This window comes from Lissotriton vulgaris, chromosome 9, assembly GCF_964263255.1.
Source record: "Lissotriton vulgaris chromosome 9, aLisVul1.2, whole genome shotgun sequence".
Taxonomy (NCBI): domain Eukaryota; kingdom Metazoa; phylum Chordata; class Amphibia; order Caudata; family Salamandridae; genus Lissotriton; species Lissotriton vulgaris.
Window position 1 is genome coordinate 62,023,703 of NC_141697.1, and position 18,036 is coordinate 62,041,738.

General features: G+C 46.1%; 1 protein-coding gene across 1 annotated transcript in view; it reads right to left on the reverse strand.

The window, feature by feature from the left end:
• The window catches only part of FMN1 (formin 1), a 307,196-nt gene that overhangs the window by 252,713 nt on the left and 36,447 nt on the right, over positions 1-18,036 (reverse strand). The window contains exon 2 of the mRNA XM_086937030.1: positions 16,655-16,772. Within this exon, the coding sequence (XP_086793156.1) occupies positions 16,655-16,772 (118 nt within the window). The remainder of the gene's footprint in view (positions 1-16,654; positions 16,773-18,036) is intronic.

An 18,036-nucleotide genomic window follows, 5' to 3' on the forward strand; every position in this document is an offset into this window, starting at 1 on the left:
CGGCTGCGCACAACGCCCCGCAGATATGGATTCAAAGCTCACCTTAAGCTCATCAACCTGCCACCAAGGACTAGTCGCAGTCCCCATGCCCAGAGAGCTCACAAATGTGTTCGGTTTTCAAAAAAGATGCGATCCCTCAGAAAACATTGGCTCTCCTTTAGACTTCTTAATATGTACAGTTAGGGGTAGATTGTTCAATATATTTCCTGACTGTCAAGGTGTGATGCAGCTCCCATAATCGTGTGTGGACCTGCCTTAAGAGGTGCACAGATATACCGCCTTCACTAAACATAATACTGCAGGGATGGTGAAACTACGCCTTGGCAGTATAAACATGGGCCAACACCTGTTCTGCAAGCAGCCATGTCCAAGCTCCTCCATATGCAAACACTGCACGGCTGGTCTTAGGTCACAATTTGTAAACACACAGAAAGCATCATGGCAATGCCTGGAAGTAGGCAGATCCCAGGTCAGTACAGTAACCTGCTCGTCTTGCCTGGCTTGTCTTCTCTGGAACAGATGGATAGGAACGAATTCCCTTCACAGGGACTGGTGGCTCAGCCTGCAGGGAAGAAAGAAGATTTCCCCACAGACCCAGTGCAGGAAATGAAGGGGATGCACTCAGATCCTGGATCCGGCAGCTATTATTCGGCAACATTCAGGCTGTCAAGACGTTTGGTATGTTGAGGCCATACTTTGTGGGGTGTAGGACAGATGGAATGTACATCGCATAGACCTGGAGGGCAGTGTAGTTAATTTTGTTAAACTTCTGCAAGGAGAGGCAGGCGCTAGAAGACAGGGTGAGTTTTCTTTATTTCAAGCCTGTTGGGAGGCTGTCCCCTCAGGGCAGTAATGTGTATTATTTAGTTATAGGTCTGCTGGCACGAGGTAGCAGTGTTGAAAAGGAATTTGGAAAAAAGGGGCACACTTGTGTTCTTCAAACAAACACCAAATCAGATTTCTGACTGCAGACCAATTGTTTGACCTTTGGCAAATCTACCCATTTAATAATAATAATAATAATAATAATAATAATAATAATAATAATCTGTGCTTCATTACTCTCATTTGCAAAATCAAGCTAGGAAAAATCACATAACCAAGATACGTTTATATGAGCCGATATTCGAGGTATTTTTAATAAATTTAAAATTGAATAAGATGCATTAACTAAGGGGAAATGGCTTACGTCAGTGTTTATGAAAAAAAGACATTTCAGGGCTCTTTTTTGGAAGTTGTAATCTAGTTAGAAATATACTTTATACCAGGTTTGCTCTGCAGAGAACAGTTTTAGCATTCATCCACAGATACAAAACATAATATGAAAACTACCTTATTGACTGCCTAAATAGCGCCCACCACAATGTGAACTGACCCTTGGCACTGGACGTAATCGGTTTTAATATTGCAGAACTACTTTGCTTGTCTTTGTTTAATGAGGGGTGTTTGAGGGAGTGTGTAAGGAGCCAGGTTACAGTCACCCTCAGCAGCTGCTGCTCAATACTCATACCATGTTAGTGCCTCAGACACATCAAGAGCACATGGAGGTATTTTAAATAAACAAAAGCTAAAGTGTAGAACTGGTACAACCGCCTCAGCCTTCGGCTTAACTGAAGCAATGTAGTAAGGACAGCAGGCCAAGAATCACACAGTCCATCATTTGAAGAAGCAGACATTCAAATGTCCTCTGTTACAGCATGGTGCAGACTGCACAGCCTCGAGGAGTGGCTTGGGGAATTGAACTGCACCCAGTCCTAATAGTTTCCAGGAAATACTTTACTTGAAAAACGTTCCTTCAAAGATCCAAAGGCTTGTATCAATTGGTCCAAATCCGTCCTGTTCGTTTTAAAAGGCCCGGCCCGCTGCTCCCGGGGAACTGCCCCCTACGGGTAACGGAGGATTCCTTTAAATACCTGGGTGCATGGGTGACTCCTAATCGGGATGCTTTTATTCGGAAAAACGTAGAACCCCCCCTAGAGCGGTTCCGGAACGATGTGCAGCACTGGCATAACCTGCCCTTGACACTGCTGGGCAAGGCGGCCCTTTATAAGATGATGACACTTCCCCGGCTGCTGTACATCCTTGAGAATACCACATTCCTGGTCCCTTGAAATATTTTAAAAGTATAAACACATTGGTCTCAGGCTTGCTCTGGGGTAGTAAACCGGCGCGCATATCACATGTCAAGTTAATCAGGAGTTGGTACGATGGAGGCATAGCTCTACCGGATGTCCAGTTATATTACTGGGCGGCCCACTTAAAAATAGTAAACCAATGGCTGCGCGTACCCCAAACGGAGCCGGCATTCCAGGCGGAGAGATATGAACTGGGGGAGGCAGAAGTTCTCCCTGCACTATATGGCAAGAGAGGCACTTCTTCCCTCCTGGGCCCAACGGCATACGCAGTGGGTATTTGGTATAGGGCCCAGGGTTGCCTTCAGTGTAAGGACATTATTACCCAAATGACACCATGGTGCACACGACAGTTGGGTAGACTTTGTAACAGTAAGGGCTTCAAGGATTCGGACCGGATAGGTATTTCTACGGTGGGAGACTTATGGAAAAAAGGCGCAGTAATATCATTTGATCAGCTCCAGGTTCAGTACGATCTAGCACCCGCAGAGAGATTCAGACACCTCCAGATTAGTCATGCCTTGATATCTGTCTTCTCACCTGGCACTGATGTGCCCGAATCCACACCCTTAGAGGACCGGCTACTCACTGAACATATGCCCAAAAAGGCGACCTCCTTCACTTATCGTAAATTGATTAATAACCTGCCGGATCCAACGCTAAAATTACAACACAGTTGGTCTATTGATATAGGAGAATTCGATGAGGCAGACAGCACTTTCTTCCCCCGGGAGGTGGCCATACCCTCTAGACTGCGTTTGGTTCAACTAAAAATACTCCACAGGGTGTATTACAGCAGGGTTACGCTACACACCATGGGGAGGGCTGAACACCATTTCTGCCGGAGAGGGTGCGGGGAGGAAGGAACCTTTTTTCACACCATAAGGCAGTGCCCTGGGATAGCGGCGTATTGGGCCAGGGTTATGAGAACTGTGTCACAGGTAGTGAAAGAATCGGTGGTGCCCGAACCAAGATGCTGTCTGCTGAACATATGGGAACCAAATGACCTTACTCACCCAGCTCAGGACTGGGTGACACTGGAGGTAATGTATGCCAAACTAAATATAGCCAAATACTGGGGATCTGTGGAGGTGCTTGTGATTAGTGATTGGTGCAGGGATCTTGATGCAGCGATGTTGGAAGAGAAAGTGGTGTACTTGAACCGGGGGTGTCCCCATAAATGGGGCAAAATCTGGGGGTCCTGAACGAGTATAGGGGTTTTCTAGGCGATCCACCTTTAACTGATGGAGACTCTGATTAGGGGGTGGGGGGGTTAGAGGACACCGAGGCGGGTGCCAATGTTCACGTATGTCTGATATTTTTTGCCATTTTAAAGTATGTAGCAACGCTGTTGATTACAATCCACATTCGTCACAGTTATACGTACCGAATGTCTTTAATATGCCCTGCTATTGTTCTTAATAAAAAAAATTAAAAAAAATAAAAATCCAAATGCTTGTATAGACTAACATCTGTACATTGTATGTGTAGGCTGTAAAAAGTTCTCATTACAACACAAAGTCGAATTTCCCTACACCAATATGGATTTCAACAGTTTTCAATCTTTGACAAACAAACACAAACATGGTGTCAGCGCTCAAATTTGATTGGACTTGTCGGATGTGGTAATGAGACACTAGTTATGCCTGAACTGTCTGCAGGGCTGATGATGGCGTCTTTGTCGGGCTCTGGTCATGTTAAACACGTCTGTTGATGACAGTGGTGTCAAAGCTCGGGTCCTCCAGTGTGCATGACGGTGGTGTAGAAGCTTTGGGTCCGCTGGACCAGTCTTCAATCTAAATCCTTCCACCACACCTTTCTCTTACATTGTCTAAGCGGGTTAGAAGCTTACGAGCTTGCTTTGTTATGGGAAACTGGAGGAAACATGCACCACCGATGTGTGCATGACCAACAAAATGCAGGAGGCCATACAGGCAAAGGACTGTCAGGGCCGGAAAGAGAACTTCCCGGCAAAAAAATCAAGATTATATCCTGAATGTCACAAACCCTCTGGGGAGGCAGGAAAGGCTGAGATCTACCGAATGCACAACCGCTCCGATGGGATGGCTCTATCTGCGACTTACGCAGGTTGATAGAGGCCTCAAGTGGAACAGCAGATGTACTGTGGCACTCAGGTGGTCGGTGACCAGCTGCAGCGATTCCACCATTATTAGCATCCAATCATCAAGAATTTTATTTAGTGAGCAAATAAGATCAATATTTTGTTGCCTTTCTCAAGTGGACAAACATAAGTCCTGAACACTAAGGAATTGTTGCCCTATATGTGTGGAGTCCGGAAATACCGGTTTGTGGTTTTCCTAGGGGCTGTATCAAAAATACGCTCGGTGTGCTGATCGCCTCGCCTACTTAAAGTCGTCCTCTCCCGCGCAGCGGGATTGCGCAGAGGGACGCCGTCGCTTAGCCGGAGTCGTGCCTGAGTCCTGCCCGTCTGCGCCCGTCCGCGCTTAGGACGCGCCGGGCGCGGCGGATTTCTGGTATTTTAATTCTCAGGTTCATCTGCACGGGATTGCGCTATGATTGTATATTCTGCCGCCACACTGCGGCTCTTAGGACGTTCTGTCCCGAGATGTATACATGCTCCTTTACACCCGCTCTGTGGCCCTTATCAGTGCGCCTGTGGTCAGTGGGCAGTGGACTCTCCGGTTAAGATATGCCGGGAGGCTCTACCGGTCGCTTCGCCTAGCAACCGTCGGGCTCATGCTCTGCGTATCCTGAGCTTTAATGCGAGGTCCCTAGTTCAACACTACCAAGCAGTTAGGGACTTGATGCGAGATGAGGCCCCTGACATCGTGGCTATCACGGAAACGTGGCTGAAGGACGATGATACGGCCATTATTAATCTGGCATTTCCCTCTGATTTCTCGGTCTTCACCCTGAATCGATCGACTAGGGGAGGGGGCATCGCTCTCGCAGTGAGATCTACTCTCTCTTGTTGTTGGTCTGCTCTTAACATCGCAGGCTGCGAGAGTGCGGTCTTTAAAATTTCGGTTAACCCTCAGTTTTCCCTTTCAGGGATGGTAGTTTATCGCCCTCCGGGAAGCGAGGTGGCATTTAGGGCTGCCTTCCCTGATGAGGTTAGTTCGCTGGCGGTGGGGTGTGCCAATTTTTCTATCTTGGGGGACCTTAATTTGCATTTCGAGAATCAGATTATCCCTACGGTGTGCTGTATTCTAGCCGATTTGGAGGCTTTTCAACTCCATCAAATAGTGCGGCATCCCACACATGTAGGCGGCCATACGTTAGATCCGTTCTTTACGAACTTGACAGAGGCCACAGTTACGGCCGTAACTCGGCTGGGCGGACCACTCTCTAGTGGCCATTGATGTCCCCGTGCCGGGATTTTCTCCTTCTGCTCCCGCAAGGTTGGTCTCCACACGGCATTGGAGTAAATTGAGACTTGAGGACCTACATAGAGCCCTCGCAGCGGCGCCGTTGGGACCTCTGGAGGATGTAGATGCAGGCTACGATCGGTTCTGCTCTTGGATCACTAAGGCACTTGACTCCCTGATTCCCATCTCGACCAGGAAAATTAGTTCCCGGGAGTCAAGCCCTTGGTATGATAGTGCATTACGTGCACTCAAGGGCAGTTGTAGGCGAGCAGAGAGGGAATGGCGGAAGGTGTACGACAGCGGGAAGAAGGTCATCTACCTCGCTGCCGTTAAAACTTACCATCGCGCTATATGCCGGGCCCGGGCAGCTTTCTACGCTGCGGAGTTCGGCAATAGCCCTAATCCATCAAAAACCATCTTCAAAGTGGTAAAGGACCTTGTGACAAAGCGGGCCTCGGTAACAACAACGAGCTCCACGGCGCATTGTGAGGCCCTTGCCCTGTTCTTTTTAGAAAAAGTTCAGAACATCTACTTAACATTCCCTGATACTAGGCCACCGGCAGGTACTCTATGTAACATCTCTGGAGATTCTCTGCTGCATGTGTTGCCCCTGTTGACATCTGAGGGATTTGACATCTTGGCTCAGCAGGTGAAATCCGGGTCGCCCGCCGATCCGCTCAAGCCAGCCCTTTTTAGAGACCAGCTGTTTGTGGGTCGTACTTCAGTACTTTCCCTGATTAACATCTCGCTGGCCTCGGGTACGGTTCCAGCAAGCTGGAAGCGGGCTGTGGTTTCTCCTATTTTAAAGAAACCCTCCTTGGACCCGGAAAAGCCGGAAAGCTATCGGCCTATTTCCCTGCTCCCCTGGCCGACCAAAGTCGTGGAGGCCCATGTGAACAAGGTTCTTTCCAACCACCTTACTCGAGCTAACATCCTTGACCCCACCCAGAACGGTTTCCGTGCTGGACACAGCACGGAGACCGCCCTTCTCACCATGGCTGAACATCTTCGCACAGTGATGGATGCAGGACAGACGGCGGCGCTTGTTTTATTAGATCTAAGCGCCGCCTTTGATACTGTCTCTCATCCTATCCTGTTGCATCGCCTGGAGGAGATAGGAGTGGGGGGATCCGCCCTCCAGTGGTTCCAGTCCTTCCTTGATGGTCGCGTCTTCAGCGTTGCGGTGCCACCGTTCCAGTCCAAGTTCCATCCTCTGAAACAGGGAGTGCCGCAGGGATCCTCGCTGAGCCCCATGTTGTTTAATCTATACGTGAGACCGCTGGCTGAGGTTGTCAGGCAGTGGGGTATGACCATGGTGTCATATGCCGATGACACCCAGCTAGCGGTTACGATCAGCGGGGATGCGGACCAGGATGCCCCCAGGTTTCAGAGTGGACTTAGAGCGGTGGCAAGCTGGATGAAGACCAACTGTCTCCAGCTCAACGCGAAGAAAACCGAGATCATTATCGTCGGTAGAAGGGCGGATCTCTAGGGGGATAGGTGGTGGCCTTCGGAGCTTGGATCGGCCCCTCTTCCGGTGACGGAATTGAAAAACTTGGGAGTGTGGATGGATCCCACTCTCAGTTTTGTGGGGCACACGAAGAAAACGGCTGCCTGCTGTTTTGGAATCCTCCGGGCTCTGCGTCCAGTCCTGAAGTTCTTCGACCCCCGCACCCGGCAGCTGGTAATACAGGCGACTGTAATATCGCGCCTGGATTATGCCAGCTCTCTCCTGGTGGGCGCTAACCTGGCCGAAGTCACCCGCCTTCAGCGCGTCCAGAACGCCGCTGCCAGAGCAATTGTTGGTCTTCCCAGATCCAGTACTTTGAAAGCGTTGCACTGGTTGCCAGTCAGGGCCAGAATTCAATTCAAGGTACTGTGTTTAGCCTTCAAGATTCTAAATGGTACGGCTCCTCAAATACTTATGGGCCTCTTGTCCTGGTATGTCCCCACTCGGCATCTGAGATCTCTGGGCCAAGCTCTTGCTATCACTCCCAGATACAAGCTGTGCTGTGTTGGTGGTCGTTCCTTCCGGGTCAAAGCAGCCGAGCTGTGGAACTCCCTTCCAGTGGAGATTCAGTTGTTGGAGGATCTTTTTTCTTTTCGTAAGGCTATTAAAACTTTCTTATTTTAATCTGGTTCCTTCTTTTTAGCTGTTGTGTTTCTTGTGGCTGTTGCGTGTTACCTTGGCATGCGCCAGGACGCCCCGTAGCTGGGGCAGCTGTGCGCAGTACAAATCCACGTAACATAACATAACATAACATGTAGCATTAGGGAAGATAACAATTGTTACAGAATCAGTTTACTGCATCGTTCATTTCATGCCAGGCATAACACTCAAGAGTATGAGCAAAGTATAACAGGCACTGGTAAAGCAATGCTGTAACAATAAAAAACAAATGAGGAAGGCGTACATGCACGTGAAGCAGATGTTTGTGGAGGTTGTCAAAACCTGAAAGTGTGGGAAATTGGAGAAGTGAGATGTGGGATGAGTAGAAGGCAGGTTGACAGTTTCTGCAGCAGTGATGGAGAGGAGCTGGGGATGCAAAAGTGTGTGCTGAATGTTTAGAGGTTATTGGGAGATTGGAGTGTGCATTAGGATTGGAGGAGCAGAGACTAGGTTGGCTGGTGCATGCTCACAAAGGGGATCAGTTTAAGTTTGCTGAAGGGACCTGGAAAGCCTAGAAGGAGGCCAAGAGGTCTTCTGAAAGCATTTGATAGGCATGTGCTGGAAATAACTGCAGGCATGAGGGGCAAGAGTTTGTGAAAGGCCAATGAGCAGGGAGACTAAACAGATGAGAGAGATTTGTGGAAAGGGGGGCAGCTGAGTATTAAAGATTGATGGACAGAAGGTGTGTAGGGATAATGAGGTTTATAACAAAACTCAACAGCAGATTAGCAGTAGCGGCTGGCACGGTGACAGCATGCGCGTCCGCAGAAATATTTTCCTGGGGGAGTGGGGGCGGGTAATTTTATCGTCATCAATCCTCTGACCCTTTTGACAATGTTAAAGGGCAGGCGTATAGTCATTATCACTTAAAGTGCAGGCATGTAAAGTGTTGAGAATCCCGATGCTAAAGCTTAATAGAAGGATCAAGCTGCCATTGTCTGGTTACCAATTTCTAGTCTGTTTTTAATGTTGCCACTATTGAATGCACCACTTTATTCATACAAACATGATCAATGCACTAACTGAATTATAAAAAATAAACATGTAGAATCTGCATTTGGTGTCAACGTGCACAAACGAATAACAATTAAAATATATGAGAAATGTATCTTTTTTAAACATATGAACTTAAATATATTAAAATTAATACAATTAAATTAACTTTAATAAAATAACAACTTTTCTCATCCAAATTGGAACAAAAAACAAACTTGAACTGGGTAACTGTTACAGGGTAGGAACTGCACACATCTATTTCTCAAATTTAACAATCACATTTTTCAGTGAGTATTTTTATACAGTTCACTAGTTACTGATTCCAAAAAAGGAACTTTAAACACCTGTGGTCTTGTGCAAATTTATCAATTACTTTTTCAATCAGCTGTTTATCAATTTTTGATCAATGCATGCTTATCATGCAAAATCCTAATAAGCGATCATCTGCCATTGTCTACCGCAACTCGGTTTTCATCCTTCTCATTGTGCTGAAAGACCCTTCTACTGTACAAGTGGTCACTGGTATTGTGAGAGCAATGAGAATTGCTTGCTGGACTGATGGAAATACATCTTTGTGGTTTAGCAAATCCAGATATCCATTGTCAAACTGCTCATCCTTTGTTGACCAGATCTCAAATCATGTGACTGCTTCGTCTTCCAGGTTTTCAATGCAGTAAACCACTCGGAAGTGTGCAATCTGGCATTTGTATTCCTCAAGCACCATTTTTACCAAGTGTTTTGGGTAAAGTGAGAACAGACAAAAAAACTATTGTTTTCATTGCCAAAACGGTTTTCTAATAATGCAATGATAGAGTCCATGTATGGCACAGAGTGGCAATAGTATTCTTCCACAGAAGAGGAACCATAATTAGAACAAATGAAATACTTGCCGGCCACACTGTCTAGGGACACATAGTTCGATGTTCCATTTTTCTGTCATTGTTTGAACATTTGAATAAATGTCCTTGAATTGCTCTTCTGATTTTTGTATGTGGTCACAGAACGCAGTCAGAAGGTCTTACACACCTTGAGGATATCAAGATGAACAGCTTGGAAAGCCTGGTTTATAGATTCCAATCTTGATGAGTAATTTGAAATTATGGACAAGCAAAAGAGAAAGCTCACTGTGATTGAGGAACATTGCAATTGATATGCATCCTGGCATGTTTTTCCTGATGCTGTAAGTAACCAATAAGCTTAATTGGTTACAAATCTTTTCAAAGTTTGAGCTAAAAATTCTAATGCTCTTATATTTTGCTGTCCATCGTGTTTCACTCCGCAATGGCATTGAGAATAAGTGATCTTCTTTTTGGACCCTCATGGAAAAATTTGACGATGGCTTTCACTGTTCCAATAGAATTCCGTATATGAGGAACAGCATTCAGGTCATTAACAACCAAATTAGGTTTATGTGCAGTACGGTGAGCAAAAGCAGCTTTAGGATATTTTCTCTTTATTATGGCTGAACGCCACATTCCTTTCCTGTCATTGTAGAGCATCCATCATATCCTTGGCCAAGGAGTTTTTCCAAGTTTAATCCAAATTTAGAACACGTATCCATAATTATATTTGCAACTGAGATGGCATTAATTTCTTTTAAGGTTGCAAATCCAAGGAATTCTTCTCTGATGACCGCTACAGTACCCTCCTGTGCCTACAAAACTTACTCCAAGCGACATCTGTTCTGTTCCGGATATGTCAGCACTTTCATATCCAATGATTGAAAATCCATTTGACATATTGACTAGGGATACTAGATCTTATCCTAAGGTTTCTTCACATAATGTAATTAATTAATTTTGAACTCAAACTAATGTATAACGTGCATTTTCCATATTTTTCTTTAGGATCACATCTCCTGCTTCCATACGAAATTGGAACAGACTTTGCATGTTTCCGGTTGTGCCTTTTTTCCACACATAAAGCAATTTCATGTGTGCCACAAAATAAGATAGTGGACAATATTGGAAATAACAAGATAGTGGACAATATTGGAAATAACTTTCTCCGATTTTCTTCAACTTGCCTTTTCACATCACTGTCTATTTGGCAAACAATACCTGCTTCTGGTTTCTTTCTGATCACCAAACTGTGAATTGCATCCACTTGTACGTTTTTTGCCAAAACCATGAAATATGGTTGCCTGCACCATCATGGAAGTCTTTATATTTACTGAAAGGCGTAGTTGTGAACAGTCCATGTGTCCCACGATGAACTGACTGTGGAAAAACTGTGCAATGCTTGCAGATCGCACCTTTCAGTTGTAGAGAGCAGCTAAGACATGCTGAGTATATTTGGAATCATCTGTTCGTTTTTTTTCAGGAATTCTGTTGGAGCTGAAACTGGACCTCCAGAACTGTGTGTGCTTGGTTCATCTGCCTCCTGTTCACCATGTGCAGATTCTTTTCCGACTGCCTTATCAGATTCTAAATCATCCAGTTTTCATTTTTAAAATAAATTGCAGATCTCCATTTCTAGAAAGAAATGAGGATCTTTAAATACTCTGCTCATCACAGGGCTGTATTGAATGAACTGCGAGTTGTAGATGAGCTGCAGGGAGTTGAAAATCCCTTTACATTTCTCCTGCAAGGAGAACCAAGCCCTGTGTGTATGCAGTAATAGAAACATGAAAAAGAAAGTGTTTGTGTGTAGGTATACACACACCCTGACACTATATATATATATATATATATATATATATATATATATATATATATATATATATATATATATATATAAAAAAATACACACACACACACACACACACACTGTAGTACCAGATTGAACTTACCACAGCAGCAGATAGCACGCACAGCAGTTGCCACAGTGCTAGATTGCACCCAAAGCACCAGATTGCACCCAAAACATTTACAACAGCCCCAGCTATAAACCCACAGCACTTCCCTTGGCACGAGATGACCTCCACTTCACCTGATATAATCCCACATCACTAGGTATAAATGCATGGCTTTCTCCTGCTTTTGCCAAGTTTTTTACATTTTTCTTTCTCACGCTTTTGTCTAGTTTTTTTTCTGCTCTCTCTTGCTTACTCCGTTTTTCTGAATTCTTTCTCCTACTTTTGCCTTGTTTTTTTACAGCATTTTTTCTTCCTCTCGCCGGTTTTTCTGAGTGTTTTCTCCTTGTTTTGCCTCGATTTTTACTGATCTCTCCTTACTCTTTCCCGTTTTTCTGAATGCTTTCTCCTGCCTTTGCCTCGTTTTTTACTACTTTTTCCTTTCTCCTGTTTTCTGAGTGCTGTCCCTAGATTTTTACTGCTTCTCCTTGTTCTTTTTCCTCAACAGTGCAGGGGTATAGTTTCTAAACTGCCCACACTGAGGTAACGTATAAAAAAAGCGGACAAAAAACGCACTATGACGAGGCAAATGTTGGCCGCGTCATACTAATATCACCTGTTTCCTTCTCTTAATTGCTCACTCCTGCTCTTTGTACCTGGCTCTTTCTTTAGCCACCGAGTCTTACTGTGTTCCTCCCTCCCTTGTTCTTTCTTGCTGTCTCACTTATTTTGTCTCTTATTTCTTCGATCACGTATTCTCCCCTTGCAGATGCCCATCGGTGACCGGGACAGGCAACAAAATTTAAGTTGGCACCAGCAGAAGAGGGTGATAAGGAGGGTGTGAATAATCCCTGTGCGACATGACCACTGCAAAGAAATCTTCAGTGATGTGGACAGAAGTAAACCACACCCGGATAAACAAGCGATTACTAGCGAGGTGAGCGGGCATAAAGCTTGTCCTCAAGCAGACAATTTCCACCTGTCACAGAAGACAGGCACAAACTCCACTGGGTGAGGCCAGGTGAGTCCTTCCTTCTGTGGTGCTCTACAAACAAAAGGGTGTACAGAGCCAATGTAAATACCTTTTCAGACAATCAAGGTGGAGCCAGACAACATTAGTCACAGGTTCACATGCTGTACACCTATTTTAGAAAAACTCAGATACTCGTCCCAGGATGTCTATACCTTCATCTGTACTTCATAAACATGGATACCAAAGGTATACCATAGTTATCAAATATAAAGTCAAAACAGAATAGCTGCTTTTTCAATGGAAACTGACACCAAGCTAAAGTCACCCTGGCCTTGTTCAATGCAGTCCTCCAGTGAAAAAAGCATTCTCAATGGTCTATGGGTGAGATGCTAAGTTAAGAGCCTTTTGTAGAGCCACCAACACCCGATCCACCCATGCAAACAGTCAGGGGGCATTTGCATGCTGACTGCAAGTCTCAGTTACACACAGCCTCATGTAACCAGACCCAAACAGTGTGTACTGTTTAACAATACATAGGAATTGAATGGCCCTTTCACTGCAAGCATCAACCTGTGGCTGGAAGCGAGAGCGCTTGACAATAAGCGCCATTATGCCATCCGTGCCAGTGGCCCTTCTCCATTTACAGTGTTCATTGTGCACCGGTCCTTCCACAGCCCTACACAACTAGTCCAACTCTCAGACTCTGGAGTACTGCAGAGCAGATCCTCTCTGCTAAACACCTTCAATGCAAAAGCACTGTTTACTAAAGCAAAATAAACAACATTCATATGTACACATGAACCTCCACAGGGAACAGGCCAAGAACAAGCAAGTGGAAATAAACTGTCAAGTTACTACTCACTAAGCAAGAGCATGATGGAGGGGGTGTATCTGAGAACCCGCGTTAACAAAACAACGTTTGACACTCGCATTTGAGCAATAAAAAAGCGCCAAAAAATGGCTGCTGCAGTGTAAAACAATTTAAAAAGCAGTGTGTTGTGCAAACAATTAAACTATGAGATAAAAAACTAAATGTGCAATAACAGAGTATACTTTCCAGATGTATATTAGTCCTTGGTTAATTTCAATGGGGGCGGCAGGACACTCCCAAACACCAACAGAATGGGGAGGCTAAAATTCTGTTGTGGGCTGATGCTAGATGCCATTAACCATGTTGCAAGCCAATGACTGAAGTTTTCTGAGCTGAAGGGCTGAAGGAGGCTGCACCAAACAAAGCCCCTTAGAGTACGTATGAAATACAGTAAGTTTGCTAAGACGGCACAAGCACAATTACACGTCAAATCAAGAAATGGGAGAAAAAGATTTCAAGTTATTTAATGTCAGATATTTCGCTCACTCCAGTATTTTTCTTTTGCATCTAGTAAATTAAGAGCTAGTATCCCTACTATGAATGTACAACAGAACTACCAAAACCGAAGGGAAAAAATTAAAAGAAAAATTCGTACTACAGATATTACCACAAGATGTGCTGAATAACTCCTCTTCTCAAATCAATGCTACTTACTTCATTGATTTCAGAAACTACTAAAGACTGAGGGCCTCGTATGAGTCCGGGTGTAATTAAGGGTGGGCGTAACTCGCGTAATTGTGTGTCACATAATCACACGGAGTTACCTAAGAATTCTGCAAGATTAAGTGGAATTACAAGTCAAGAGTAATTCTGCATTTAGCGCTATTTCTTAGTGCTAAAAGGCCCCCATCGTGTCCAAAAAGATGCATGTTTGTGCTAAGAAACAGCGCTAAATGCAGCAGAACACGATTAGCGAGCACGAGCAGCAGCTAGTGCAAGTACTCTCGCGGTATGATTTTTCACCCCAAATTAAGCGAGTAGGAGTAATCGTATAATTATTGGTAATTTCACATCAAAGAATAGTGCGGAATTACTGAAATTACTCCAGCATAATTGAAATTTCGCCCAGGCCTAGTTGCACTTCCGACTTGCACACACTTTTGTAAACAGGCCAAAAAGCAATGGGCACGGTGCACTTACATTTGGGGAAAGTTGTATTTCCGATTTGGGCATAAATGGGTGCTTGTACTAGAAGCGCGATTCCAAATTTTGATGTTACTACCTCAAATACCATGAGAATTATTTTCCTGGGCACATTTCACCGGGAAAACCTGCCAAAATCTGTCTGCGAAAGTAGAGTAGGAAAGTGGCTAAACCTGCAATAATCAGGTGTGCAAACTCTGATACCATGTGTTTTGCTTCATTTCAACCTCTGTTACTTGGAGTAATGAGTGAATATCACACCCAGTAACAGCAGCGGCTCCTCCAATAAGACGAAGGAGCGCCTCCCCACTGCTTCAGCTGCACACTCAATACAAAAAGAAAGTGATAATAACTGAAAGGTATTTTATTTTTGTATTGAGCTTCCTGTTGAAGCCAGGTTGTTAGGATGGGGCAATGCAGGGCTGGGCTCCCCGCGTCACAGGGAGGTGGAGTGGTGGCTGCACCTCAAGTGCGCATGACATTTTGACCTTCCGTCCCGGGCCGGCCAAACATTCATGTGCACTTTGCATGTTCTCCACCCAGGCTGCATGGAGAACATACCCAGCCTCCCAGCCCCTCTCAGAGTGCCCAACCAAGGCGCTCAGACCAATCACAACGCTGCTGTAAGGCAGCATCGTGATTGTCCAGGGGATTCAAAGAGGTTGTGTGCTTCCTGCTGCAGAGAGAATGGAGGAGAGGAGGCGGCGGCCGGCGGTATTCAGGTAAGTGCTTTTTTTTTATTCCCAACTTTCCGTACCCCCCCACCACTGCACCCTAACACACACACCCCCGCACCGCCCTGCCACCCCCATTCCGTAGCAGCCGCTACTGCCCAGTAAATATTGCACACCGATTTAAGCAACCCGTCATGAGGATAAGAGTAAGGGTAGTGTTAGGATTCAAACCTGTGATTTACAGGTCTTGATATAGATTTTGGACCTAGTGAGGACTGTGGCAGAGTCATATGTCAGGCAACAGAGAGGAGAATCAGAACATTCATATTAGGTGAAAAAACACCACAGTGAGGGAATTTCCTTAAGACAATACACAAGTAAAATAGTGACTGAAAGGAGAAAGAACAGTAAACACACTTACAGCAAAAAAAGGATATAGTGCGTGAAAGGAAAGATGAAAGTAGGCAGGGGAATGACCGTGGGGAGGAGCGCAGCCCGACAGAGGAGGGGGAGGAGCGCAGCCCGACAGAGGGGGGGTGGGAAGGAGCGCAGCCCGACAGAGGGGGGGGTGGGAAGGAGCGCAGCCCGACAGAGGGAGGGGGGTGGGAAGGAGCGCAGCCCGACAGAGGGGTGGGTGGGAAGGAGCGCAGCCCGGCAGAGGGGGGAAGGAGCGCAGCCCGGCAGAGGGGGGGGAAGGAGCGCAGCCCGGCAGAGGGGGGGGAAGGAGCGCAGCCCGGCAGAGGGGGGGGGAAGGAGCGCAGCCCGGCAGAGGGGGGGGGAAGGAGCGCAGCCCGGCAGAGGGGGGGGGAAGGAGCGCAGCCCGGCAGAGGGGGGGGGGAAGGAGCGCAGCCCGGCAGAGGGGGGGGGAAGGAGCGCAGCCCGGCAGAGGGGGGGGGGGGAAGGAGCGCAGCCCGGCAGAGGGGTGGGGGGAGGAGCGCAGAGGGGGGAAGGAGCCCAGACAGAAAGAGGCGAAAGAGGGCCGAGGGACAGAGGCGAAAGCGAGCGGGCCGAGGGACAGAGGCGAAAGCGAGCGGGCCGAGGGACAGAGGCGAAAGCGAGCGGGCCGAGGGACAGAGGCGAAAGCGGGCCGAGGGACAGAGGCGAAAGGGGGCCGAGGGACAGAGGCGAAAGGGGGCAGAGGGACAGAGGCGAAAGCGGGCCGAGGGACAGAGGCGAAAGCGGGCCGAGGGACAGAGGCGAAAGCGGGCCGAGGGACAGAGGCGAAAGAGGGCCGAGGGACAGAGGCGAAAGCGGGCCGAGGGACAGAGGCGAAAGAGGGGAAAAGCACTCACGTGGAACACAGTATGGAAGGAAGATGTAGTTCACACATACAGAACTGGTGTGTGATTTGGATTGATCGGTGGATTCAGATACTTGGAATAATCAACGAGGTGTCTATTTCTCTGCCCACGACAATCATTTTAAATGAGAAATACAAACAAACTACATGTTCTGCACTAGTAGTGCAGAGAAGCCCCAGTATATCAATCACTGCCACGCAGAACATCTTCAGTGCGCACTTAACAGACTGAAGGGGCAGCAATCGCTCACCTGCCTCGGTGTACTTCAGTCCCACCTTCTCCTCTTCCAAAGTGGGTCTTGGTGGAGGCCAGACAGCCTGTAGTTTACCCGGCGTCCGGTCTTCTGCGTCCGAGGGGCTGTGCTCCGGCTTAAAAAGAAATATATATATTAAAAAAGAAACACAAAAAGGATGATACAGATATGTATTTATATAGCATGGCTTGGGTCTTAGGGTACTCAGTTTGAACAAAGAAATTACATAACGCACTAGTGATCTGCCCAGGATCACACTATATGGGGGGGGGGGGGGGGGGGGGGCGACACTGGAATACTTGGGGTTCTGCATCTGGCACACCAGACCACATATGCCCTACTTGTTGTCCTGAAACTGTGAGTCAGACGTGTGGTGTCCAGAGGATTCAGCCCATGAAGGCTAACCCTGTGCAGGGACAGGACTACACTACCCACAATGCATGAAAATGACTATGAAAACATGCTAGAACTGCACCAGCCCATCTTAAAAGACCTGGACCTCCCTGTTGATGGTATAAAAGGGTTTCTTTAAATCTAAGGATTGTTGGACATTGGAGCATCTTCTTCCCCTTTGGGGTGAAATGCAGGATGTCCACGATTCAGCGTGCCCCGTCAGTACAGCTGGGTCACATATCCCCTGACCGTCTTAATATAGAGTTAAATTGCCAACAAATTTTGTAAGCAAACCTTAAAGATATCAGAGCCGCATGCAAAACAAAGTCAGAGGGCTTGGGGGCCCAACGGTTTGGTTCAGGGCCAAGGAGCATTTTGCTTCCAGGCCACAAAGCTGCCAAGTGACCCCATGTTTTGCGTGGCAACTATAGCCAGCTTCAAGTCTACAGCCAAAAGCACTTTGCCTTATGGGGCTTAAACCCAAAAGCAAAGGTACAGAATTAAAAACAATTGACAGAAAAAAATTGTTTTAAAAAAATATATGGCATTAAAGAAATAGGTGTTCAGCAGGAGAAATGCAAAAATACATTTCTTAAGAGAACAAGAATAAGTTAGAAATCAAATTGTGGGAGCAGGGCGCCAAATCAAATAAAAAGATGGAATTGGAGGAAGCTGAAGATTGATAATTAAGGCTCCTGGTTTTATGGCATCTATTTTTTGCTCCTTTTATCTGCATTCATCCACATTTATTTTATGCTTAGTGTAAAAAAATGAAGCTGCAATAGGAATATTTCCAAATGTATTTAACCAACAAACGCTTACCTATGCTTGAATGTCCAATTAATTTTAGCCATTTAAAGTACAACACAGTAATCTGGAACCATTTGCACTGTAGAAAAGCTTAAATAGGTGTATTGCTGCAAGTATTTAAGCTTCATTTAGAAATCGTTTTGATTTTTTGTAAACACCTCTATCTGTCAATCTGC